We start from the raw sequence: 27,451 nt of genomic DNA on the forward strand, positions 1-27,451 counted from the left end.
ACAAGTTTTCATATACCTGTATTCCATGTCATAACTCTGTGATCTCAAAAGGCCCCTGCCCACTGTCCCCCAGCCCACTCTCTTACCCACAAAGTTGTGTTTTACTATTGCTTTATGTAATAGGTGATTGTGATATTTTCTTGCAGCATTTGTAGTTCATCCAGTTTATTCGATCTGTATTACGGCTTGTATTAAAAGGTGTTATGGCAGAATGTTAAAGAAGATTCCTTATTACTTTGAAAAACTCAGTGATTCAGTCCTACAGAGGGGCCGCTGTGCTCTAAAAGAGAGCAATCTTCTTTCAGCAAAGACCTTAGTATGCTTATAACTGTTGTGTGAACAATAGACAGGCAGTGAGAGATGACTTATTTTGTTTATTTGTGCTGGTACCAATTACTCTTGGTATTTAGTTTTGTACAGGGTATTTAGTATTTTTAATCTCTCTCAGTACAAATTTGACCTAATTTCATGTCCAGGAGACCATCTCAGAGCAGATCAGCAGTTTATTAGGTAATGCATTTACTGACTTATGAAACATTTAAAAATCCAATTTGCCTAAAAAATATAATAAACAGAAAGATTAGAACCTAAAGAAAGACATAGTTAAAACCTTTGCTGGAGCGAATGACACATATCACTGAAGACTGATATGCAAGGAAATATATGATGCGTGGATGATAACAGGCTACCCCAGCTAATGTATAATTTCACATTCAGATACTAAAGACCAAGAGGAAGATCAAAACTCGGGTACAAGGAGATGATCAAGCCTGACAAGCAGAAAGGGCATACCTGGGGCAGCACTGAAGAGGGAGGGAAATTTAAGGACTATAATTGGTGGAGAAGTCTTGTTTGTCGACCCATTGAATAAGATGGGAAGTTGCAAGGGGGCTGGGAATTGGGATGATGATGATGATGATGATTATTATTATTATTATTGACTTTTTTTTCCTCAGACTTAAGTCTGGTTAAAAATGGAACGTGACGCGGACCTCGGTCAAGCGTGACTTCCTTGTAACTGTATGGTATATGTTATATTGCATTTAGGAACTTTCGGGTAATTGAACATGTATCAATGATTACAGATTTTTGTAGTTGTATATATATGTTTGGATGTAGCTGTATTGCATTGATGTACTGGTGAATATTGTGAGGTATGACTCCTGTAGTTGATATTATAATTGGGATAATGTCGACTTTATCCTGATGCCACATGTCCTTGACTTCCTCAGCTAGTTGGATGTATTTTTCAATTTTTTCTCCTGTTTTCTTCTGTATATTTGTTGTGTTGGGTATGGATATTTCAATTAGTTGTGTTAATTTCTTCTTTTTATTGGTGAGTATGATGTCAGGTTTGTTATGTGGTGTTGTTTTATCTGTTATAATCGTTCTGTTCCAGTATAATTTGTATTCATCATTCTCCAGTACATTTTGTGGTGTGTACTTGTATGTGGGAACGTGTTGTTTTATTAGTTTATGTTTTATGGCAAGTTGTTGATGTATTATTTTTGCTACATTGTCATGTCTTCTGGGGTATTCTGTATTTGCTAGTATTGTACATCCGCTTGTGATGTGATCTATTGTTTCTATTTGTTGTTTGCAAAGTCTGCATTTATCTGTTGTGGTATTGGGATCTTTAATAATATGCTTGCTGTAATATCTGGTGTTTATTGTTTGATCCTGTATTGCGATCATGAATCCTTCCGTCTCACTGTATATATTGCCGTTTCTTAGCCATGTGTTGGATGCGTCTTGATCTATGTGTGGCTGTGTTAGATGATACGGGTGCTTGCCGTGTAGTGTTTTCTTTTTCCAATTTACTTTCTTTGTATCTGTTGATGTTATGTGATCTAAAGGGTTGTAGAAGTGGTTATGAAATTGCAATGGTGTAGCTGATGTATTTATATGAGTGATTGCTTTGTGTATTTTGCTAGTTTCTGCTCGTTCTAGAAAGAATTTTCTTAAATTGTCTACCTGTCCATAATGTAGGTTTTTTATATCTATAAATCCCCTTCCACCTTCCTTTCTGCTTAATGTGAATCTTTCTGTTGCTGAATGTATGTGATGTATTCTATATTTGTGGCATTGTGATCGTGTAAGTGTATTGAGTGCTTCTAGGTCTGTGTCACTCCATTTCACTACTCCAAATGAGTAGGTCAATACTGGTATAGCATAAGTATTTATAGCTTTTGTCTTGTTTCTTGCTGTCAATTCTGTTTTCAGTATTTTTGTTAGTCTTTGTCTATATTTTTCTTTTAGTTCTTCTTTAATATTTGTATTATCTATTCCTATTTTTTGTCTGTATCCTAGGTATTTATAGGCATCTGTTTTTTCCATCGCTTCTATGCAGTCACTGTGGTTATCCAATATGTAATCTTCTTGTTTAGTGTGTTTGCCCTTGACTATGCTATTTTTCTTACATTTGTCTGTTCCAAAAGCCATATTTATATCATTGCTGAATACTTCTGTTATCTTTAGTAATTGGTTGAGTTGTTGATTTGTTGCTGCCAGTAGTTTTAGATCATCCATGTATAGCAAATGTGTGATTTTGTGTGGGTATGTTCCAGTAATATTGTATCCATAATTTGTATTATTTAGCATGTTGGATAGTGGGTTCAGAGCAAGACAGAACCAGAAAGGACTTAATGAGTCTCCTTGGTATATTCCACGCTTAATCTGTATTGGCTGTGATGTGATGTTATCTGAATTTGTTTGGATATTAAGTGTGGTTTTCCAGTTTTTCATTACTGTGTTTAGAAACTGTATCAATTTAGGATCTACTTTGTATATTTCCAATATCTGTAGTAACCATGAGTGGGGTACACTATCAAAGGCTTTTTGGTAATCAATGTATGCGTAGTGTAGGGACCTTTGTTTAGTTTTCGCTTGATATGTCACCTCTGTATCTATTATCAGTTGCTCTTTACATCCTCGTGCTCCTTTGCAGCAGCCTTTTTGTTCTTCATTTATAATTTTGTTCTGTGTTGTATGTGTCATTAATTTCTGTGTGATGACTGAAGTTAATATTTTGTATATTGTTGGTAGGCATGTTATGGGGCGATATTTAGCTGGGTTTGCTGTGTCTGCTTGATCTTTAGGTTTCAGATAGGTTATTCCATGTGCAAGTGTATCAGGGAATGTGTATGGGTCTGCAATGTAACTGTTAAATAACTTAGTTAGATGTGAATGTGTTGAGGTGAACTTCTTTAGCCAGTAATTTGCTATTTTATCATTTCCAGGGGCTTTCCAATTGTGTGTAGAATTAATTGCTCGGGTGACTTCATGTTGCAAAATTATCACTTCAGGCATTTGTGGTATCATCTTGTATGTGTCTGTTTCTGCTTGTATCCACCGTGCATGCCTGTTATGTTGTACCGGGTTTGACCATATGCTGCTCCAGAAGTGTTCCATGTCTGTTATGTTTGGTGGATTGTCTATTTTAATGTGTGTGTTATCCATTGTTTGGTAAAATCTCTTTTGGTTTGTGTTGAATGTTTGGTTTTGTTTCCTTCTATTTTCACTTTTTTTGTATCTTCTAAGTCGTTTGGCCAATGCTTGTAATTTCTGCTTCTTCTCATCTAATTGCTCTATTGCTTCTTGTTGTGAGATTTTACCTAACCCTTTTCGTTTTTTTCCTGATATTTCATTTCTTATAAATTGTGTTAGCTGTCCGATGTCTTTTCTCAGTTTTTCTATTCTGATCTGTAGCCTGTGTTGCCATGCTGGTTTTGTGGGTTTCTTCTGTGTGTTGGTTTGTTCTGATCTCTGCCTAGTGTGTATATTTAGTGTAGTGAGTGCTCCTATATAAACCAGTAGTTGTAACTCTTCCATAGTTGTGTTTTCATTTATTTTGTTGTGTATGATTGTGTTGATAGTTTTTATTGTTGTTTCGACTTGTGGGTTATTTGGCGGTCTATGCAGGAATGGTCTAATGTCTGTATTTGTGTCTTTGTATTCTATATATGCCAGCTGAAATTTCTCTTCTATGTCTAACACATGTGTCTCTTCGTGTTCTATTTGTGCTTGTTCTGGTGGCTGTCTTAAGATTTCGTTTTCCTCTGATTGTTTAATTGATGCGTGTTGGTCTTTGTTTGTTTGCTCTGGGATGTTTGAGTCCATTACTGTGTTTTCTTCTTCTTCTGATTGCACATTATTTTGTTCCAGTATTTGTTGTACTTGTTGTTTGATGTTTTCTAATTCTGACTGGGGTATCCTGTTATTTTTGATTATTACACGGATCTGATCAGCTATTCGTTGTTCTGTTAAAAATTTTAATTCCGGGTATCTGGTAATAAATGTTGTGTATACTTGTGATCTGTATCCAGTTGTGTTGGTTCCTAGGTTTGTTGCTTGGTAATAACAGAACATGAGGTGTCGATTGACTTCATCTGACCATCTCATCCTCTGTCTTTGTTTTCCTTCTAGGGTGGTTGCAGGAAGCATATCCTGCAAAACACCTCTATTTGGATTTAAATCATTTTCCAGTTGGCTAGCAGTGTCGTTACCATTGTGGGCGGGCATAGGGTTCAAGCGTCGTCCCCGACCATGACGGCGCTTGTCCGAGGCTTCTTTAGTTCTGTCCTGAACCAAGTAATCACACTAAAAGGGTGGTTAGCCCTATTAGTGGTTTGTTCTTTTCGTCGCCTTTTACGACTGGCAGAACATACCGGAAGCCTATTCTTCTCCCGGGCCTCCACGGGTTTATTATTATTATTATTATTATTATTATTATTATTATTACATGGCCCCACTGCTGACTATGACGTCACTGGTGCCCTCTTCCTTGCTAACTTTGGTAATGTTTTCATCCTGCATTGATCATACCTGCTTCAACCTTGCGATGGCCTGATGCCAGGCTGTGCTGAGCTGCAAACTGCCATCCTTGTTGATGGCGTTTTCAGATATTTTTATTTCTATTGCTTCTTTTATGACACTATCCCAAAATCCCTTTGTACTTGTAATAACAGGTTTTCATCAGATAGAATGTAGTGTCAATTTTCTAAAGCGTGTTCTGCCATGGCAGATTTTTCAGGAAAGCTTTGGCGTAAGCACCTCTTGTGTTCCATCTGGCGTTGCACCACAGTGTATACTGTTCGGCCAATATAGTAGCAACCTCACTAACACACCCCAGGCATTCCTAATGTTAGGTCATCCATCACAGGCCTCATGAGCTGTCATAGTTTTGCTGGGGGCCTGAACACTGATAAGATGCTGTCTCTCTTCAAGAGCTGGCTAATCTTTCCTGACACGGTGCCACAGGAAGGCGAAAATGAAAGTTTCTTGTTCTCTTCTTTGGTAGTATTTTTCCTGTGTGTTGTTGTGCTGGGTGTGGGGACTAAGAGCATGTGAGGTATCCATTGGTTTTGCAGCAAATGAGGGCACCAAGGAAGGACACTGCACCGTTTATCTATACTTCCATTATAAACCTAATGTGGTCATGAATACTGTCCAGATGTTCTAAGAGTTCTCCCAGTTTTCCACATCTTTAGGGCCAGATAGTAAAAGTGTCGTCAGTTTAACGATAAAAGCAACTTGGCTTATGGAGCCATGTCTGTAGTGATGACTTCAAGTTTCTGCATAAAAAGGTCCACTGGGGATGGACCTTAATGACTCCATATCACCACACTGTCCAATTGGTTGAAATAATGGCTTTTGGGATAGTGTCAGAAAATGGTAGAAATATAAATACAAGAATGGCAGTTTGCAGATCAGCACAGTCTAAGACCCAGCCATTGTGAGGTTAGAGCATGCATGATGAGCACAGGATGGAAACATTACCACAGTTGGCAAGCAAGAGGGTGCCAGTGATGTCACAGCCAGTGCAGCTATGTAATGTCAAGCTACAGTGACATGGCAATCATTTACCACTTGACAATGGCCGAGGAGAGTTCAGTCAAAAGCTTGTGGGATTTTAACCACCTGACATGGCTGGAAGCCCAAGAAGATTTTATTAATTCGTATCGCTGCAAGACCATGCTTTCGTAGTAAATGTAGTTTACAAAACCAAATGACATTTGTATTTCTAATGTATGGAAGCAAACTTTGCTTTGAAAGAACAAAAATTACAATTGCTTCTTTACCAGTAGGCAGCAGTAACAGTTGGTGAGTCAGGCATAATGAGCAATGTGGCACACATTGGAGATGTAATACAAATGTTCTGAAAAATTCATTTCAGGTCTTCTTCTTCTTCTTTTTTTATATTGATTTTTAAGAATAATTTTAATCGTTGCTTATTCAGAATGTGTGTTCAAGATCAGTTCAGACTCATACTTGCTCAAGTTCAGTTTAGACTCTCTTTAATTGTGGGCACATTTATAATAAATGATATAATTTGGCGTAAAATAGTCGTCTGTAAAGTGATTGGTAGTGGCCCAATAATTGAAATGTGACTAGCCTGTTATGTACATATTATTGCTGTGCATAGCCACAGTTATGTAACTTGAATGTGGTCTCTTATAAGCTAACATTATGATAATATACACATAAAAGTTCATTGACAAAGTGACTGATAAAAGAATAAGCTAATCAGGGCTCATTATGTAGCCTTGGAATTTATAATGGAAGCTTTTTTTTTCAGGATCTGGACTGCATTATAGAAATAACACGTTCACTGCATATGCTTAAACTGAACTACTTTTGTAAATGTTTCCTCCATAAAATGGTTTTTCCACTTGAAATAATCAATTTACTTAGAAACTTTTGGAATGATTTGTGCAACTTGAAAAGTAAATAATGTTACAGTCTTTTGTCATGCTACATCTTTTTAATTATTTGAATCTGATTTCAGTTTTTAAACTCATTTAGAAGCCGATTCTATGTCGTTGTTCTCACTCTTACAGATTTCGTTTATTAGGATAACATCATTCCTCAACAAGTATGGTAGTTTGACTATTGCACAAATCTTTTCCACTAATTCATTATCTGTTAAACCCATTGGATATTTGAAGATACAGCTGCCCAGAGTGTGATAGATATCAGTTCCATTACAAGTTGATGCTAGTCAGAAAACTGGAAGACTTGTTAGTTGTTTTGTTGAATATGTTTTATTTGTGAACATAAGCTTGCCCCCAGTCTTTGAAATGTAGGAAAATATTTGGTATTAACTTGTTTCAGAAGGGCATAACATTTAAATGAATAAGTAGCATCATTCTTACTGACAGCATACTAACATTGTTCGTAAAATTACTGCCTATTTTTGTGCCACTTTTAATAACATTATCTTGATTGCTCTTTATTACTCTCACAGAAATACATTTCTTTTCTAATTTCTTCAGCTCGTTCAGTAATAAGCGACTTGACAGACCAGAGGAACTCTCCTTACTTGCACTTAATTGAAGAGCTCTGTAGGGAAGGTGACAGGCTAACAGAAGAAGCACGTAAGGAAAGAGAGGATTTGCAACTACAGGTAAGTCTGCCCTTTTTATTAAATAACAATTTCACAACATAGTGCTACTTGTACACCCAGTTGTCAAAACTTCTCTGTAGTTGAAATCTATTTAGTGTGATATATTTCAGTCATTGAGAGCAGTTGTTTCATGATGGGGGTCAAGGAAACCATTAATTTTCCATGTTTTAGGTAGAAAGTACACTGTCAAAAGATGGAAGAAAGTACAATTTTGGTGTAGCATTTGTTTTTAAACTAAGTTTCACAGTTTGGTATCCACACCTGCAGATAATACCATGGCAACAGAGGACTCGAGCCAGCGATGCTGGCAGCCAGAAAACTAGTCATGACGGCTGCCAGCAGGGTGCACCAACACCATGTGTGCTGGAGACAGCCTGTGGTTTACGAGGCAAGGAGTTAAAGTGGCTGCCGACTCACTTTAGTTGCATTCTTCCTAGCTTAGAAGGCTGACCTGTGGGTATTCTGCCCCACTTAAACATTTACATGTTTTGGGGGCATTCTCTTTCTCAGTTTGCTCTCGTCACATTATGTTTTCTGTTGTCATTCTGACTTGCATTTGTTTCAATAGATTTAGCCCTTCGTATGTTAGAACTCTCACTGTTGACAACTTGGTATGGCCCAGATAGTGTACACAATATACATAAAACTGAAATAATATTGTCAGAGGAGTCATAGCTTTTTGAATGTTTGCCAATTCACAACAACTGAGTGTACAAGTAACACTTACAGTGTTTTATTCTCTTCAGTAGATAAATTTTAGCTTTTACTGTGCCAAACTGAATGAAGAATTAAGTTCCATGAACCATGGACTTTGCCGTTGGTTGGGAGGCTTGCATGCCTCAGCAATACAGATAGCCGTACTGTAGGTGCGACCACAATGGAGGGGTATCTGTTTAGAAGCCAGACAAATGTGGTTCCTGAAGAGGGGCAGCAGCCTTTTCAGTAGTTGCACGGGTAACAGTCTGGATGATCGAGTGATCTGGCCTTGTAACACTAACCAAAACGGCCTTGCTGTGCTGGTACTGTGAATGGCTGAAAACAAGGGGAAACTACACCCATAATTGTTCCTCAGGGCATGCAGCTTTATTGTATGATTAAATGATGATGGCCTCCTCTTGGGTAAAATATTCTGGAGGTAAAATAGTCCCCCATTCGGATCTCCGGGTGGGGACTACTCAGGAGGACGTCGTTATCAGGAGAAAGAAAACTGGCATTCTACAGATCGGAGTGTGGAATGTCAGGTCCCTTAATTGGGCAGGTAGGTTAGAAAATTTAAAAAGGGAAATGGATAGGTTAAAGTTAGATAGAGTGGGATTTAGTGAAGTTCGGTGGCAGGTGAATACAGGGCTTTAAATACAAAATCAAATACGCATAATGCAGAGTAAGTTTAATAATGAGTAAAAAGAATAGGAGTGCAGGTAAGTTAGTATAAACAGCTTAGTGAATGCATTATTGTGGCCAAGATAGACACAAAGACCATGCCTACCACAGTAATACAAGTTTATATGCCAACTAGCTCTGCAGATGATGATGAGATTGATGAAATGAATGGTGAGATAAAAGAAATTATTCAGATAGTGAAGGGGGGTGAAAATTTAATAGTCATGGGTGACTGGGCATTCAATAGTAAGAAAAGGAAGAGAAGGAAACATAGTAGGTGAATATGGAATGAGGGTAAGAAATGAAAGAGGAAGCTGCCTGGTAGAATTTCACACAGAGCGTAATCATAGCTAACACGTGGTTCAAGAATCATGAAGGAAGGTTGTATAAATGGAAGATGCCTGGAGATACTGGAAGGTTTCAGATAGGTTGTATAATGGTAAGACAGAGATTTAGGAACCAGGTTTTAAATTGTAAGACATTTTCAGGGGCAGATGTGGACTCTGATCACACTCTATTGGTTATGAACTGTAGATTAAAACTGAAGAAACTACAAAATGGTGGGAATTTAAGGAGATGGGACTTGGATAAACTTACAGAACCAGAGGTTTTAGAGAGTTTCAGGGAGAGCATCAGGGAACAAATGACAGGAATGGGGAAAGAAATACAGTAGAAGAAGAATTGGTAGCTTTGAGGGATGAAACAGTGAAGGCAGCAGAGGATGAAGTTGGTAAAAAGACAAGGGCTAGGAGAAATCCTTGGGTAACAGAAGAAATATTGAATTCAATTGATGAAAGGATAAAATATAAAAATGCAATAAATGAAGCAGGCAAAAAGGAATACAAACATCTCAAAAATGAGATCGAAAGGGAGTGCAAAATGGCTAAGCAGGGATGGCTAGATGACAAATGTAAGGATGTAGAGGCTTATATCACTAGGGGTAAGATAGATACTGCCTACAGGAAAATTAGAGAGACCTTTGGAGAAAAGAGAACCACATCTATGAATATCAAGAACTCAGATGGAAACCCAGTTCTAAGCAAAGAAGGGAAAGCAGAAAGGTGGAAGGAGTATATAGAGGGTCTATACAAGGGCCTTGAGGACAATATTATGGAAATGGAAGAGGATGTAGATGAAGATGAAATGGGAGGTACGATACTGCGTGAAGAGTTTGACAGAGCACTGAAAGACTTAAGTCGACCTAAGGCCCTGGGAGTAGACAACATTCCATTAGAAATACTGACAGCTTTGGGAGAGCCAATCCTGACGAAACTCTACCATCTGGTGAGCAAGATGTATGGGACAGGCACAATACCCTCAGACTTCAAGAAGTATGTAATAATTCCAATCCCAAAGACAGGAGGTGTTGACAGATGTGAAAATTACCGAACTATCAGTTTAATCAGTCACGGCTACAAAATACTAACACGAATTCTTTACAGATGAATCGAAAAACTGGTAGAAGCCGACCTTGAGGAAGATCAGTTTGGATTCTGTAGAAATGTTGGAACACGTGATGCAATACTGACCCTACGACTTATCTTAGAAGAAAGATTAAGGAAAGACAAACCTACGTTTCTAGCATTTATAGACTTAGAGAAAGCTTTTGACAATGTTGACTGAAATACTCTGTTTCGAATTCTAAAGGTGGCAGGGGTAAAATACTGGGAGCAAAAGGCTATTTACAATTTGTACAGAAACCAGATGGCAGTTATAAGAGTTGATGGGCATGAAAGGGAAGCAGCGGTTGGGAATGGAGTGAGACAGGGTTGTAGCCTATCCCCGATGTTATTCAATCTGTATATTGAGCAAGCAGAAAAAAGAAAAATTCCGAGTAGGAATTAAAATCCATGGAGAAGAAATAAAAACTTTGAGGTTTGCCGATTACATTGTAATTCTATAAGAGACAGCAAAGGACCTGGAAGAGCAGTTGAACAGAATGGACAGTGTCTTGAAAGGAGGATACAAGATGAACATCAACAAAAGCAAAATGAAGATAATGGAATGTAGTAGAATTAAGTCAGGCGATGCTGAAGGAATTAGATTAGGAAATGAGACACTTAAAGTAGTAAAGGTGTTTTGCTATTTGGGGAGCAAAATAACTGGTGATGGTAGAAGTAGAGAGGATGTAAATTATAGACTGGCAGTGGCAGGGAAAGCGTTTCTGAAGGAGAGAAATTTGTTAACTTCGAGTATAGATTTAAGTGTCAGGAAGTTGTTTCTGAAAGTATTTGTATGGAGTGTAGCCATGTACTGTAGTGTTGCTCTTGGGGGACGAAAAGAAAAAGAATTGTTATTTTTTTTTTTTTTTTTTTTTTTTTATGTCGAAAAAGTGAATATTTTGGTGGGCTACTTGGCAACAGAGTCAGGGATTGATTACACTATTATAATAGCATACGTTGAGCATTAAATACTTGAATAAGAGCAGCATATATATATATATATATATATATATATATATATATATATATATATATATATTTGAGATCGTTCGGAAGAAACATTATCATTTCTGTGCATTTTTATAGTCGCGATGTAGTCATACCCGGATCAACACTAAGGGACCAGAAGATTTATAGACTTTAAAAGAAATGCAACACTACACAAAAAAGTTGGTTGAGAAATAATAGGAAAACGATAATGTTCCTTCTGGCTCATGCTGCGTTCGGCCCATCAGCGTGATCGTAATTTCTGGAGATGAAGTAACACAAAATAATTATAATTCAAGTAAATGAGGAGATGGAAATCATCAAGGTTAATTTACTAAAATAAGTACACTTATCTGTAACACACCTTTTTTTTTAATGCTACGTACCTTTTCATATTAAATTACAATAGATGACCATTGTGGTTAAATACACTGCTGGAAATTGAAATAAGAACACCGTGAATTCATTGTCCCAGGAAGGGGAAACTTTATTGACGCATTCCTGGGGTCAGATACATCACATGATCATACTGACAGAACCACAGGCACATAGACACAGGCAACAGAGCATGCACAATGTCGGCACTAGTACAGTGTATATCCACCTTTCGCAGCAATGCAGGCTGCTATTCTCCCATGGAGACGATCGTAGAGATGCTGGATGTAGTCCTGTGGAACGGCTTGCAATGCCATTTCCACCTGGCGCCTCAGTTGGACCAGCGTTCGTGCTGGATGTGCAGACCGCGTGAGACGACGCTTCATCCAGTCCCAAACATGCTCAATGGTGGACAGATCCGGAGATCTTGCTGGCCAGGGTAGTTGACTTACACCTTCTAGAGCACGTTGGGTGGCACGGGATACATGCGGACGTGCATTGTCCTGTTGGAACAGCAAGTTCCCTTGCCGGTCTAGGAATGGTAGAACGATGGGTTCGATGACGGTTTGGATGTACCGTGCACTATTCAGTGTCCCCTCGACGATCACCAGTGGTGTATGGCCAGTGTAGGAGATCGCTCCCCACACCATGATGCCAGGTGTTGGCCCTGTGTGCCTCGGTCGTATGCAGTCCTGATTGTGGCGCTCACCTGCACAGCACCAAACACACATACGACCATCATTGGCACCAAGGCAGAAGCGACTCTCATCGCTGAAGACGACACGTCTCCATTCGTCCCTCCATTCACGCCTGTCGCGACACCACTGGAGGCGGGCTGCACGATGTTGGGGCGTGAGCAGAAGACGGCCTAACGGTGTGCGGGACCGTAGCCCAGCTTCATGGAGACGGTTGCGAATGGTCCTCGCCGATACCACAGGAGCAACAGTGTCCCTAATTTGCTGGGAAGTGGCGGTGCGGTCCCCTACGGCACTGCGTAGGATCCTACGGTCTTGGCGTGCATCCGTGCGTCGCTGCAGTCCGGTCCCAGGTCGACGGGCACGTGCACCTTCCGCCGACCACTGGCGACAACATCGATGTACTGTGGAGACCTCACGCCCCACGCGTTGAGCAATTCGGCGGTACATCCACCCGGCCTCCCGCATGCCCACTATACGCCCTCGCTCAAAGTCCGTCAACTGCACATACGGTTCACGTCCACGCTGTCGCGGCATGCTACCAGTGTTAAAGACTGCGATGGAGCTCCGTATGCCACGGCAAACTGGCTGACACTGACGGCGGCGGTGCACAAATGCTGCGCAGCTAGCGCCATTCGACGGCCAACACCGCGGTTCCTGGTGTGTCCGCTGTGCCGTGCGTGTGATCATTGCTTGTACAGCCCTCTCGCAGTGTCCGGAGTAAGTATGGTGGGTCTGACACACCGGTGTCAATATGTTCTTTTTTCCATTTCCAGGAGTGTACTTTATACATAACAGTCAAAATGTCCTCTTGGTGCTGTCTGTTCGTAATCAGTTACAAGAAACTACATGTTTTCTGATTGAAAAAAAAAATAACAATTAGCATATTCACTCAGTATTTTCACATAAAATAGAAAATACAGTTGCGGAACGCAGCAAGTCCGCGTTCACCTTTCATAGAATACAAAACAGTAAAAGGGTGAGTTGCCAAAAGCCTCATTTGTTTTGAAACAACAGAATTCTTTTTTATACCATTAATCGATACATGTACATAGAGATTTACAGGCACCGCACAAGAATGGCAAAGATAAAGAATAATAGACTCTGTCGCTGCTATGCAATGGTTCATTTCTTTTACTTTACAATTGTTCGATAACTTTAGGCCATCAGGCATTTACTATTGAGCGTATATTAATGTTTGTGAGGCGAAAATTACTAATATTACAGTATGGAAGTGAAACATGGATGATAAATAGTTTGGACAAGAAGAGAATAGAAGCTTTTGAAATGTGGTGCTACAGAAGAATGCTGAAGATTAGATGGGTAGATCACATAACTAATGAGGAGGTATTGAATAGAATTGGGGAGAAGAGAAATTTGTGGCACAGTTTGACTAGAAGAAGGGATCGGTTGGTAGGACATGTTCTGAGACATCAAGGGATCACTAATTTAGTATTGGAGGGTAGCATGGAGGGTAAAAATCATTGGGGGGGACAAAGAGATGAATACACTAATCAGATTCAGAAGGATGTATGTTGCAGTACGTACTGGGAGATGAAGAAGTTTGCACAGGATAGAGTAGCATGGAGAGCTGCATCAAACCAGTCTCAGGACTGAAGACCACAACAACAACAAGGACTGAATATTGAGAATATCACAATTTTTAGCTTATATAGGTCTCCAGGTGAAGCTGTATATACATTTTTCAAAACATTTGAACTGTTTATTAGGAAAATATTAAAATTTAAAATTGATATCAAGGTGATTTCAACATATAAATGGCAAACACTGGTGAACAGTATACAAGAACATTTTTTAATATCTTAAGATCTTTGAATTTACAAACTTCAGCCCCACATGGTATAAGGGTTTATTTGATAATATTGTAGTTGATTTTTTCAAGAGTTATATTTGATGCCATACTTGCTGGTGGAGCTCTTGGAGATGACAAATCAGTACTTTCACATTTTATTGTGAACAGTGGTCATAGACAGACACACCCATCAATGGTAAGCCTAGTGTTACAGGGATAAGAGAATAGAAAGAAGAATAGATTAGTTTGTTTATTTATAGTAAGAAAGTTCAGGTAGAATGTAAATAAGTCAGGGTAAAGGAGACCAGTCACCAAATAGCGGATGTGTTGAGTCATCGACAGGTACACACAAAAGAGAAGTGTGTGTCTGCATGTGCTCAATGGAGAAGTGTTTGTATGTGTGTGTGTGTGTGTGTGTGTGTGTGTGTGTGTGTGTGTGTGTGTGAAAGGGGACTACTCACCAAGTGCCAAGTCATCAGTAGGCCCACACAAAAGAGAAAGAAAACTAGTTAATTTTTGGATATCCTTTCTTGAGCTAGATCGTGTGCATGCACCCTCTAGCTCGAGAAAGGATTTACAAAAGTTAGCTAGTTTTCTTTCTCTTTTGTGTGTACCTGGTGATGACTTAGCACTTCCTCTGCTTGGTGTGTGATCTCCTTTACACCTAAATTATTTATTGATGGATTAACAAATGTATGCTGGAACTTCTGACTTTGTATAGAATATATAAATTAGTAAGGGTACTGTTGAATAGTTTCTCATGATTTTCTTAAAAAACCACACTAATTGGCAGTACTCATATCCGGTATCAATCAAAACTAATCACCGGCATGAAAAAAATAATAGAAGTTTAAAATTGTATAAGGTTGATCTGGCTCAGATTGCTGAGGAGATTTGCAGAATGTATAAAACTTCTTGTAAACAAGGGCACATGCTGAAGGACACTGCTTTAAGAGATTATTTAAAATGTAAGGAAACCTTCAAAGAAAAGCTGATCATAGCTGAAAAGCTTACCTGTGAGTGGTACATAGACGGAGCTCCCAACAAATGTGAAAGCATGGGATTTTATTAAACAATAAAACTTTGTAATCCATACACATTCTGTACTTTTGGACCCGAAAAGAGGAAATGATTAATGCGTAACGTCAGTAAGTAATCTGCAAAACAAAATCGAGCAAAATTGTGCACGTGCATTAAATCTGCTTGATTCTGATCCACTTATGGAGGATGCTTTCCAATGTAATGTTATCACTCCTAATGATGGTATAAAATCTGTTTCAAATTTCTCTAACTCCACAAGTGTGAACTGTTAATGATTGTCAAATTTTGTAATTTAACAAAAGAAAAGAAGAAAGATACATCTAATCTGTCAGCCACTAACTTTCTTTTTTAATAACTGTTTCCCAGACAAACTCAAAACCACTGAAATTACACCAATCTTCAAAATGGGACTAAGTATCGGCATTAAATTTATTGACCAATTTCTGTTGTTCCAATTTACTCCTGAGCTTTTGAGTATCTTACGTACAAATGTCTAAATAACTATTTCAAAAGAACATGATCTTTTCTCCTACTGACAGTTTGGATTGCATTGTGGTGAAAATATTTCTGCTATTGTTACTGAAACTATTAATCAGCTGTTAACTGTATTTGAAAATAAGAATCTGGTATTTTTTGTACTTTGTGATCTCAGTGAAGCCTTTGACTGTATAACCTTTAATACCCTGCTTGCAAACTGGAATTTTATTGCCTAAACAACTAGTATTTAGCTGTAATCAAGTCCTATTTAAGCAAAAGAGGACAATTTGCGTTTGTTAAAAATATACGGTTTTCATTGAAGGGAATTCGGACTGGTGTGCTCCAGGGCACAGTGTGTTGTCCACATCTTTTCATCGTTGGCATTAATGATTTACCTTCTCTGATACATGTTAACTCCGTAGTTTGTTTTGCAGACAACATGATACTGATTAGTACATGCCACAACACCATAGAACTGTATAATGCCACTCAAGAAGAGTTGGAACTACCAATGAACTAATTTTCTTCTATGCTCAATTAAAAGAAAAGGAAAATATGAATCACAGCACTTCACTAATCCGTAAAAGCTTTAGTTGTTTCCTGTTGACAAAACAGAATGACTGGGAATTCCTGCATGGTTTTTACTGTAAGAAGTATGCTGAATTTTTGGAATGTCACTGTCTTGTGTCTTCTACAGTGCCCTGTGTTCATAAGGAATTTTAATTCAATTAAACTTTTCTGTTTTGTATACTTGTTGGCCTTATTTTGTATTAATAATGTGCTGTATGTACAAAGGTTGGACAAAAATATGGAAACAGTGTGAGAAATGCATGCTTGAACATGATGGTAGCCAGCCCTGCAAGTGGCGCTGGTGTATTTGACCATAAACAGCACCTGTGCAATGTCCTCCGTAAGTTGCAAGTGTCAGTCATGGTCAGAGCAGTTTTCTGTGTAGCTGTGAGTGCATTATGTAAGAATTAAGTAAACTCAAATGTGGGAAAATTGTTTGTGCTCTTATGGTGGGTGCTTCTGTAACCAAGGCAGCCAAAGTGTTTGGTGTTTTGAGAGTCACCTTCTGTGAAGATTTATACCGCTTTCAGGAAAAGTAGAAAAACATCATTAACTAAGTCACAATGTGGGTGAAAGTGTGTGTCGATTCTGATAGACCTTCATTTAAAAGGACTGTGACAAAAAGTAAGAGGACAGCACCTGCAAAAGTCACTGCAGAACTGAATGTTACATTCATGAACCCTGTCTCAACTGAAACAACATGAAGTGAGCTCCGTAAGCAGGGAATTACAGTTTGAGTTGGAATTTCAAAACCACTCATCAGTGATGCAAATGACTGTAACAAGAAAACTTGGTGCAAAAGTCATAAGGGATGGTCTATGGAACAATGTGAGAAAGTCATTTGGTCAGATGAGCCTTTTTTTCACACTGTTTCCAAGTTCTGGCAGAGTTTACATATGGTATACCATTCCAAGCCTTTGATGCAGACTGCTTTCTGCCAAGAGTGAAACATGGGAGGGTTTTGGTGATGATGTGGGTAGCCATAGCATGATATTCCATGGGCACCATGCTTCTGTGAGCATGAGGATTAATTGATGCATCTCCCATGGAATCACAGTCACCAGATCTTGATATTATTGAGCCTTTATTGTCTACTTTGAAGGGAAGGATGTGTGATCATTATTCCCCTCCATCATAATTACACGTTTGGAGAAAGAATGGTAGACGATTCCTTTGAAAACTATACAGGACCTGGAAGCTGTTTTGAATACCAACAGTTTTCCTTACCATATTAGGCATTATACTGTATTATTGTATTTTTGATGTTTCCCTATTTTTGTCCACCCCATGTATCTACTGCTTAAAATCTGCATGCTTTGCTTTTTGCTTATGTGCTTGATTACATTAGTTTAAGACTGTGTTCCTTATGTCAGGCAAATTGTATCAATAATTTCTTGAGAATTTCTAGATTCACTGGCCTTCTAAAGGTGTTCCATGTATCTTATCGGTTTGCTTTCAGATGCCTCTGAAGCTAAGGTTGGCACTGAACAATATTTCTTATGAGATTGGTCCATTATACTTGAGCAATTTCTGCAGGTGTAGCTACGCTAGACATTTGTCAGTATCAAGTAGTATCCCCATAGATGAGATATGTCCATAATACAAAAATATTATTTGGAAACTATAGTAGCAGATTTATATGCATGTGCAGCGGTCTCCAGTTTTGTATAATTTTGCATAATATGGGTAACAAATTAGTTAGGATGTGAGGGCAGTCATTGTAACTGTACTTCTCTTTGCGCTGACTTACAGTGACAAGCACTGAACACAAGTTGTATGTTTCAAACCAGGTAGAAGCAGCAGACAAATTACTGCGGTCCACTCGCCAGTTTCTTGAAGAACAAGCTGCAGAACGAGAGCAGGAAAGGGATGAGTTTATACAAGAAATCAAAAAATTACAAGAGCGGCTGCACGATAGGGAAAAAGATAAGGATGACTATGAAAGAGTAGTCAAGGAGGTGAGGAACACATTTCCTACCCATAAAGGATTATAATTTTGTCTTCTGTAGAATTCTATTTCTTTTATCACTTTCATCTTATTTACAACTTTGGCAAAGATTCATAGTACTTCTTCATTTCATGCATGAAGTGCCCCACATGTACAGAATATGTATGTTACAGAGGTTGTGCTGATTTCATTAACCCTTTATACGATTTCAAATGGTCATTTGGTTTTGCCCTTATTGAACTAGATGCCCATGGTTTCATCAACCTTCCAGAGTATTTATATCTGCCTTAAATAATTATATACAACAAATAATACAATTATCATTTACTGGCTTTGGTTAGTAACTGCCTGAAAACATAATTGTTATTTGAGTGGATTTCTTTGTCAGTAATCTGCACCTTTACAAAAGAAAACTGTAAGGCATATCACAGTGTGCATATATTGAACAGTTTCACTACACAGTCCAGACAAGTTTCCTTCCAAAGGCAGAAATTTGAATAACAGCTTGAATAATTTTTCCTCGCCTTTGTGTAATGTGAAAATTGGGTTGAATTTGAATGGTGGTCTGACACTGTTGACTCAATTCCAGACTCTTGAAAAGTTACTACATTTTTGTTTTGAAACAGCACATCATCTCTGCTTCCATGACTGTAGAAACGTATATACATTAAATGTGTCTGAGGTATATCCACGAAAAATGGTGCTAGGTACAGGTATTTATGTTAGTAGTCACCTTGCCTCAGGTTTCTTTCTGTTTTGCCTTGACCATTTTGTAGGCAAGAAAATTGTATGTATCTTGAGCCATGTGGTATTATATTCTTTCTACTAACATCAACAGGAGGTGTAAGTGATATAATACATGTTTCGTATTAGCTGGTGAGAATGTGTAGCCAATTTGTGGGTTTCTGTATTGCATTCTAACACGTTGTCTCTCTTTGCAAAAGGGTGAATGGTGGGCTCCTGAGCAGCTCAGCGTAGTTCAGTCAGTGAGTTTTTATGTGTAATTGTTTTGTCTCAATTCTTGGCTTAACCTATCTGCCTTGCTGCCTGCTTAATTGTTCTGTTACTCACTGTCATATGTACGCATTGGGGGTGCTACCTTTGGCATTACCTGTAGCTATGTATTTGTGTTTCTGTTGTCTTTGTTTGCATTTATGCTAAAACAGTTTCTGCTAAACAGTAACCATTTAACACCTTCTGGAAATCCAGCAGTACTAATTTTTAACTCAAATTTAATGATTTTTTCCCTCTCTAATTTAAGTAGTGTTCTTCATACATGTTATTTTTTCTGGGTTCTGTATATCTAATGAAGATGGAAGTTGTAATAGTGATTATATTGAAGAAGATTTAATAACTCTGTCTGACAATTATTTAATAACACTGGAAATACTTGGATGGAATAATAATATAATAAAGGAAAGGCAACCACTCACCTGTAGATAACTGATGTGTAGCACATAGAAACATGCAGCTGTGGGTGTATGTGTTTTCGTATCTGTGTGGTTATGCATGTGAATGTGTGTTCTTTTACTAAAGAAAGAGCAAGAGCTCAAAAGTTAGTGTAAATACTGTTTTCTGTTGCATGTTTTTATGCACTACACATTAGTCAGCTTCCTTTATTTTATATTACAACAAAAATTCTTAAATGACATATTTTGTAAGTCTGTCAAAGCAGTGTGGCCTATAAAGCTTATATTTTGTTAACAACATTGAAGTGTTTGGTCCAATTAATATTGTAATACACTGCCAAGATTTTGCAACAGGTGGTTACTCTTAAGTGACTGTTAGTTGTTATGCATAATGTTGTACTGTAATTGGTAACTGAAAACTGATTGGTAGTACATTTAAATTTATTGATGCTCATTACTGCTTGCACGTGTATCAGGCTTTGATGTGGTTTTTTTCTGAATTTGATCATAAACTTACCTAAAACAAAACTTAATTAAACCCAGTTGGCTCTTATTTGCCTGCTATACTTTTCTTAACTGAGTCATCTCACATTATCATAATTGTCATAAACATTTCTTAGTATGTTTAATGATAGTCATTAAGTTATCAATTGTTTTCATCACTAATATAAAGTCATACAAATTGCTTTACAGATGGAACAATCCATTGTACTTCTTCCATAATTCATGTTGAACAAACATGATAAACATCTTTTTAAACCAGTAAATCTATCAATTCCTTGAATACTACCAGTCAACTTCTACCTGGATCTGTGAAGTGGCAAAATAGTTGTGTTTTACTATGATATCACAGCAGTACCATTCAGTCTCCCAAATTCTACCTGCTATTACAAATAATTCATAGACAAAACAAACCAAGTTATCAGAATTAATATAGAAACCACTAATTAAAGAACTGCTTCCATTCAAAGTCTTACACACATAGGCATCCCCAAGGGAGGACTATGGAGTCTGGTACAACCTTTTAAGTAATTACAGAAGTCTCTAGAATATCTTACAGTCATTGTTTGTTACATCACTGAAATGCAGATTTAACAAACTTTACCAACTATGGTGAGAAGTAATGCAGCTTTAGCAGTATCTTGGGTTTTCTTAGTTATAATTTTGTTCACGGGGAATTATGTTGATTCCTTGGTGGGTCACAATTTCGTTGCTGTTCTGTAGACAAGATGAATGCGAACCTTCAAAGAATTATGGCGTCAATCTTTTTGTCTTACTTTCTCCTTCAGCCCTTATCCAGCTGCAGAAAAGAGCTGGTCCAGAACCCTGGCACATGGATTCTGTTGTCAGTTCCCAGCATATTGTAAATGTGGTGGCAGTATACTTGCCAGTTATCTATCTCCAATTCCTTTGATTCAATTGCTGCAAGATAGAATCACAACAGCAGTTTACCATTTACTTGTGGACAAGGAAACCTCATTAAGGCTTGCTGATTCTACATTCAGTTTTACATGACAGAGGTATGGGAGTGTGCGCATCTACAGGATTATACTTTATCTGTGGACCCCAAACACATAATTCAAAAAACGAAAATATTAGTTTTGTGCACTAGAAGAGTGAGAAAGGAGTGTGAAATTTCAAGCTTGAGGAAATATCGTCTTATTGGGACCTTCTGAAAGTTTATGGGTGCGTCTCAGCACCACATGCAGTGATCTAGCTATGAATTCTGCGTTTCAGTTAATGTGCCAAACAGCAAATACAAGAATTACCTTGGCTGCAAAAAGTTGATTCTGCCTGCCAATTGTGAGGGTTGTCTTGTTCAGTTTCCCACATTCATCTAGTCTTTTACTGCCCATGGGCTGCATTTTACTTAAACAACCCTTAAAAAGTACCTTTTAAAACACATATTGTTCAACTTCAGTTATGCCAGGCAAGACTAAAAAACAGAAAATGTGAAAGTAATGTAACGAATTGAGTAACCTGATCAGATCTGAAATTTTATAAGCAAACCAAGTGCTGTAAATGACATCCAAGTTGAACAAGCCTTTCCTTTAAAAGTTTATTCTGTGAGTCTCCACTCATCAGACAAGAATTAATACGGCATTTTTGTTAATGTACAGCAGGATCTCCTCAGCTGTGCAAAATATATATATATATATATATATATATATATATATATATATATATATATATATATATATATATATATATTTAAAAAGAAAGATGATGAGACTTACCAAACAAAAGCGCTGGCAGGTCGATAGACACACAAACAAACACAAACATACACACAAAATCTAGCTTTCGCAACCAATGGTTGCCTCGTCAGGAAAGAGGGAAGGAGAGGGAAAGACAAAAGGATTTGGGTTTTAAGGGAGAGGGTAAGGAGTCATTCCAATCCCGGGAGCGGAAAGACTTACCTTAGGGGGAAAAAAGGACAGGTATACACTCGCACACACACACATATCCATCCTCATATTTACAAATGTCTGCTTGTGTCTGTGTATATGAGGATGGATATGTGTGTGTGTGCGAGTGTATACCTGTCCTTTTTTCCCCCTAAGGTAAGTCTTTCCGCTCCCGGGATTGGAATGACTCCTTACCCTCTCCCTTAAAACCCAAATCCTTTTGTCTTTCCCTCTCCTTCCCTCTTTCCTGACGAGGCAACCATTGGTTGCGAAAGCTAGATTTTGTGTGTATGTTTGTGTTTGTTTGTGTGTCTATCGACCTGCCAGCGCTTTTGTTTGGTAAGTCTCATCATCTTTCTTTTTAAATATATTTTTTCCCACGTGGAACGTTTCCCTCTATTATATATATATATATATATATATATATATATATATATATATATATATATATATATATATATATAGTTATAATAGAAGGAAACATTCCACGAAGGAAAAATATACTTAAAAACAAAGATGATGTGACTTACCAAATGAAAGTGCTGGCAGGTCGACAGACACACAAACGAACACGACGATGTTTGTGTTCGTTTGTGTGTCTGTCGACCTGCCAGCACTTTCATTTGGTAAGTCACATCATCTTTGTTTTTAAGTATATATATATATATATATATATTTTTTTTTTTTTTTTTTTTTTTTTGGGGGGGGGGGGGGGGACATGATATGTTTTCAAATTCATCTAATCAGTTGTTTCAAATGCAGTTTTACAAACTTGCCTCCCTCTTGGAAAGTTTTCTGCAGATGCCCATGGTTACACACTTTTGATTTTCCATTTCCTCTTAATCACAAATGGATAGTAGAAGAATGGAGACATTGTAGTGAAGATAACACATGACGTAATTTTGAAAGTGACCATCCCCTTCTATGCTTCCATAGTTTATTAATATCAGGCTAATAGTCACCCTTGTTATCATTCTTTTCTTCACAATTATTTCTTTATTTCTGAAGACAGTGTCATGTATCAAGAGTTACTACACAGTATCAAGTGTCACACGGCATAATTTATTTGCTAGTTGTGCCTTGTTCAGCTCTGTACCACTCTCACATTGTTTCCCATGTTATCTCAAACTATCATTTCATTCTGTATTCTTACATTTCTAAATGCATTGTTGTAATATGTAAATATACACTGAGGAGCCACAATATTATGACTGCTGCCCACCACAAGACTGATATTGACGGAATATGATAGCTTAAGGAAAGAGTATAAGCACAGCAGAGATAAATGGGAATTATTCTAATAATGATATGGACTTCAAATGGGGAAATCCACTTATATAAGTGACTCTGACAGAGTGTAGATTGTTACGGCCCAGTGCCTAGGAGCGAATGTCTTGGAAACAGTGAAGCTGGCCAGCTGTTCATGTGCTGCTGTCATGAGCAGCTATGGAAAGTGGCAGAAGGATGGTGACACCATGTGTAGGTGTAGGTGACAAGGTGTTGGACTTCAACATCTCATCACAGAATGTGGAGGTGGGAGTTATACTCGATATGTAAAGCAGGATATATGTGCCTATCTATGGCAGATCTGGTGACAGTCTGCAATGCCGATGCAGGCACAAGTGTTGTGGAACACACAGTTCAGCACTGATTTTTAAACATTGGGATTCTCAGCAGATGATTCCTGTGTGTTTTCACATTGATGCAATGACATTGTGAATAACGATTGCGGTGGAAACAGGAACATCGAGACTGGACTGCGAATCGATGGAAACATGTTGCCTGGTTGGCAGATAAATCACATTTCTTGTTACACCAGCTTGATGGTTGCTTGTGGATAAGTGGCCTTGCAGGTGAACTGCTCAAAATGCCCCTTGGACATTGGCCAGTGGGGCAGTGTTATGCTTGGGGGGGGGGGGGGGTACCTTAGCTTTGCAGGTTACTTTTTCTGAGTTCTAATATCAAATGAAGATGGAAGACACAATAGTGTTTATATCAGTAAAGGTTTAATAGCTCTGACAAACATAATATTTTAACAATAATGGAAATCTTCCACTGAGTAATACATAAAATAAAATAAAAGAAAAGGCAACCACTCACATATAGCAGACTGATATGTGGCACACAGAAAACAGTATTTACATTTGATTTGTGAGCTTTTGGTCTAGTAAATGCGCACACTTTCACGCATTACCACACAGACATCTATATGCACTCCCCCGCATTGTTATTACCTAAAGCACCATAGCTGCTGTGGACTGCGTGAACATTATTGCAGACCAGTTCCGTTCCTTCGTGCTGGATGTCTTCCTGAACAGGAATGAAATCTTCCAGCAGGATAACTGTGTCACAGTGCCACAATAATTGCCACAGTGGTTTCAGGAGCATGATAGTAAATTCATATTGGTGTCTTGGTCACCAAATTCATCACATCTGATCCTGGTGTAACAAATTTGGATGCTATCTGGAACCAGTTCTGTGCCCACAAACCACTGGCCGATAATTTACAGTAATTGTGTGACTTACATGTAAACTTCTGGTGCTCTACATGCCTCCAGAAATAATCTAAGGACTTGTCAAATCGATGCCATGCTGAGTTGCTGCTGTGTTGCATTCTAAAGGCAGACTAAATACACTGTTAAGCAGGTGATACAATACAATACAATATTTTGGCTCATTTGTGTACCTCAGTGTTGTGTGATGTTAGTAATGACAGATTGCTGAAGCCCAGTAGAAAGTGAATATAATTTCTCTTGCATGGGTGTGAATCTGAAGAGTTCTGTGTACTTGTTGTTGTGCCCTTGCAACCCATCCCATCTATCCTGATTGGTGAGCAGTAACAAACGATTGGCTTAGTGACATACATATGTACTTCATGAAACCTTCTTGTCGATAGTACTCAGTAATATTACATTCAATAGCTCAGAGTAGGGCAGTCAGTAAAGTCTGTAATTGGGAATGGGCTGCTGTCCTATTCTTTTGAGTCGATAACAGAAAATTTTATTCATTAAAGCAGGTCTTTGTCCTTGTCTGTCCTTACTTGAACTTTGCTGTTGTTCAGCTTAGGAATAGTTGACATTGTCCATGAAAAATAGAAGGATTAACAGTCTGTTGACCAGGCCATTTTTGTCTGTGTTTGCCCGGTCTCCATTCTGTCAACCCCTTCATTTTGTTGTATCTAGAAATGCTGTGTCAGTGCAGTTTGGGAAAGTTGACTACCCAATCATTCTTTTCTGACTCTTGTGGCCCCAACTGTTGTTCTACTAGTTAACATGCAGTTGTTTGCTGTGAGTCTGTATGACACACACGCATTGCCTGTGGTAGTTCTGTGCAACACTATTGTGAACAATATATTCAAGTTTCACAACTGCTTTCCTTTCCCTAGTTATTACAGTTTTAAATCTTTTGCACCTAATTCATGGAAACCAGCATATTAACCCTGGCCACAATCTACTCAAATTAATGAACAGAGTGAGAAAAGTCAGTGATTATAAATGCCATCCGATTTAGGTGTCTGTGTCTGTGGTGATCAAACATGATGAGTTACATTATAACAATATAATGTAACTGGATGGATAAATAATCATCTCACCAAGGGGTGGCAGGAGAAGACACACACAAAAAAGTGTAATTTATGCAAGCTTTCGGAGCTGTTGGCTCCTTCTTCCATGAAGAAGAGTTGAAGGGGAAGTAAGAGGGGTGAAGGAAAAGGACAGGAGGGGTTTAGGAAAAGGGGTACAGTTCTACAGTTTGGAGAAGTTACCCAGAACCCTGGGTAAGGGCAGACTTACGGGACGAGATGGAAAGAAAAGTCTGAGTGTTGAGGGCTACACAAGACAAGATTTGAAAACCTGGGAGCTTAAAGGTGGAAGACAGATCAATATGCAAGACGGAGATTACTACTAAAACATTGTACATGAGTTAATAATAAGAGTGAAAAGCTAAGTGCATTGTATGTAACAGAGGTGGGAGGGTGGATGGCAAAAAATAGGCAGATCAGAAAATGAAAGATGTAGGAAACTAAAATGGAGTGGAGAAAGCAGTAGTTACTGTTAAGAAAGGCTGAGTTGGAAGGAATTAATGTAGATTAAGGTCAGGTGTGTGTCGAGATCAAGGACATGTTGTAGCGTTAGTTTCCATCTACGGAGTTCTGAGAAAATGGTGTCTGGGGGAAGAATCCAGATGTTGTGTATGATGAAACAGGCACCAAGGTCATGACTGTCATGTTGTAGAGCTTCCTCTGCAACAGAATATTGTGTATTTTCGGTATACACCCACTGCCAATGTCCATTAATCCTAGCTGCAGCAGCTGGTCTATGAGATGTCATTTCACAGATGGCTTTCCCTTTGATAGTATATGTTTGTCAGTTACAGGGCCGGAATAGGTGGAGGTAGCAGGTTGCGTAGGGCAAGTCTTGCAGCCGAGACGGCCACAAGGATAGGAGCCATTGGGCAGGGAGATGGGTGCAGGAGGAGCATAGGGTCTGACAAGGATATTGTGGAGATTGGGAGGGTGACAAAATGCTATTCAAGCTGTGGTGGGCAAAATCTCAGACAAAATGGATTTTATTTCAAGGCATGATTTTACAAAGCCATGGCCTTGTCAAAGTACCTGATTAATACATTCAAGACCAGGATAATACTGACAAGAGAAACTCCCAAGATTTAGTGTTCAGATGGCTCAGTTGATAACCCATCAAAAACTGAACACAGATCAATCATGAAAACAGGAAGAAGGTGTTCTGAACTGTGAATAAAAGCCAAATAGAAGCAGTGAACAGTCCAAGAACAAGAAGTGCAATAGAGAGCAGCCTGAATTAGCAATGGTGTAGTGGGTAAGTGGTCATGGTGCTGGATTGCCAAGCAGGCAAGCCATGTTAGAAACTCGCTTGTGTCCTTCTTCTTCTTCTTCTTCTTCTTCTTTTCCCACAATGTTATGAACTGTCCATCCAGTCATTCTTCTTCTTTTCCCACAATGTTATGAACTGTCCATCCAGTCATTGAAGTGTTTGCTATCTTTCTGTAGTCGTGTCAGTTGTCATACTGTACATTAATTATAGAATATGATCCGTGCGATAAGAATACATTACCATTGCAAGTGAATGTGATGAATAGTGAAAGCAGACATCTCACAGAAATGAAAACAACAACAAAAACAGTTGTGAACCATGTTACAACAAAGGAATTCAAGAGTCAAGACCCCAAAATGCAACACAACTTCAAAAACATTAAAAACATATGTTTTGACAGAGCACAGAGAAACTATGTGATTGTGAAACTGTTGCATTCATGTGTTACAGCTTATGTGACAAACTATTAAGTTTTCGTCATTTCCTTGGGAGTGATCACATTTACATTCATACGAACACCCATATTGGCAAGGACGCATATCTCACTTACTTACCAGTTGTACAAATTAGGTACGTCGGTAAGAGGTTCCTATCATATGACATGCATACTGTCATTAATGATGTGTATGTCACACCAGACGTGTTTTCCAG

At 38.4% G+C, this 27,451-nt stretch overlaps 1 protein-coding gene across 1 annotated transcript in view; it reads left to right on the forward strand.

Moving 5' to 3' along the window:
• LOC126154495 (A-kinase anchor protein 9-like) overlaps positions 1 to 27,451 on the forward strand; it is a 510,657-nt gene that overhangs the window by 292,398 nt on the left and 190,808 nt on the right. The window contains exons 26-28 of the mRNA XM_049916148.1: positions 7,275 to 7,405; positions 17,976 to 18,143; positions 19,078 to 19,119. Coding sequence (XP_049772105.1) covers positions 7,275 to 7,405; positions 17,976 to 18,143; positions 19,078 to 19,119 — 341 coding nt within the window. The remainder of the gene's footprint in view (positions 1 to 7,274; positions 7,406 to 17,975; positions 18,144 to 19,077; positions 19,120 to 27,451) is intronic.

The sequence above is a fragment of the Schistocerca cancellata genome, chromosome 2 (genome assembly GCF_023864275.1).
Source record: "Schistocerca cancellata isolate TAMUIC-IGC-003103 chromosome 2, iqSchCanc2.1, whole genome shotgun sequence".
Classification (NCBI taxonomy): Eukaryota; Metazoa; Arthropoda; class Insecta; order Orthoptera; family Acrididae; genus Schistocerca; species Schistocerca cancellata.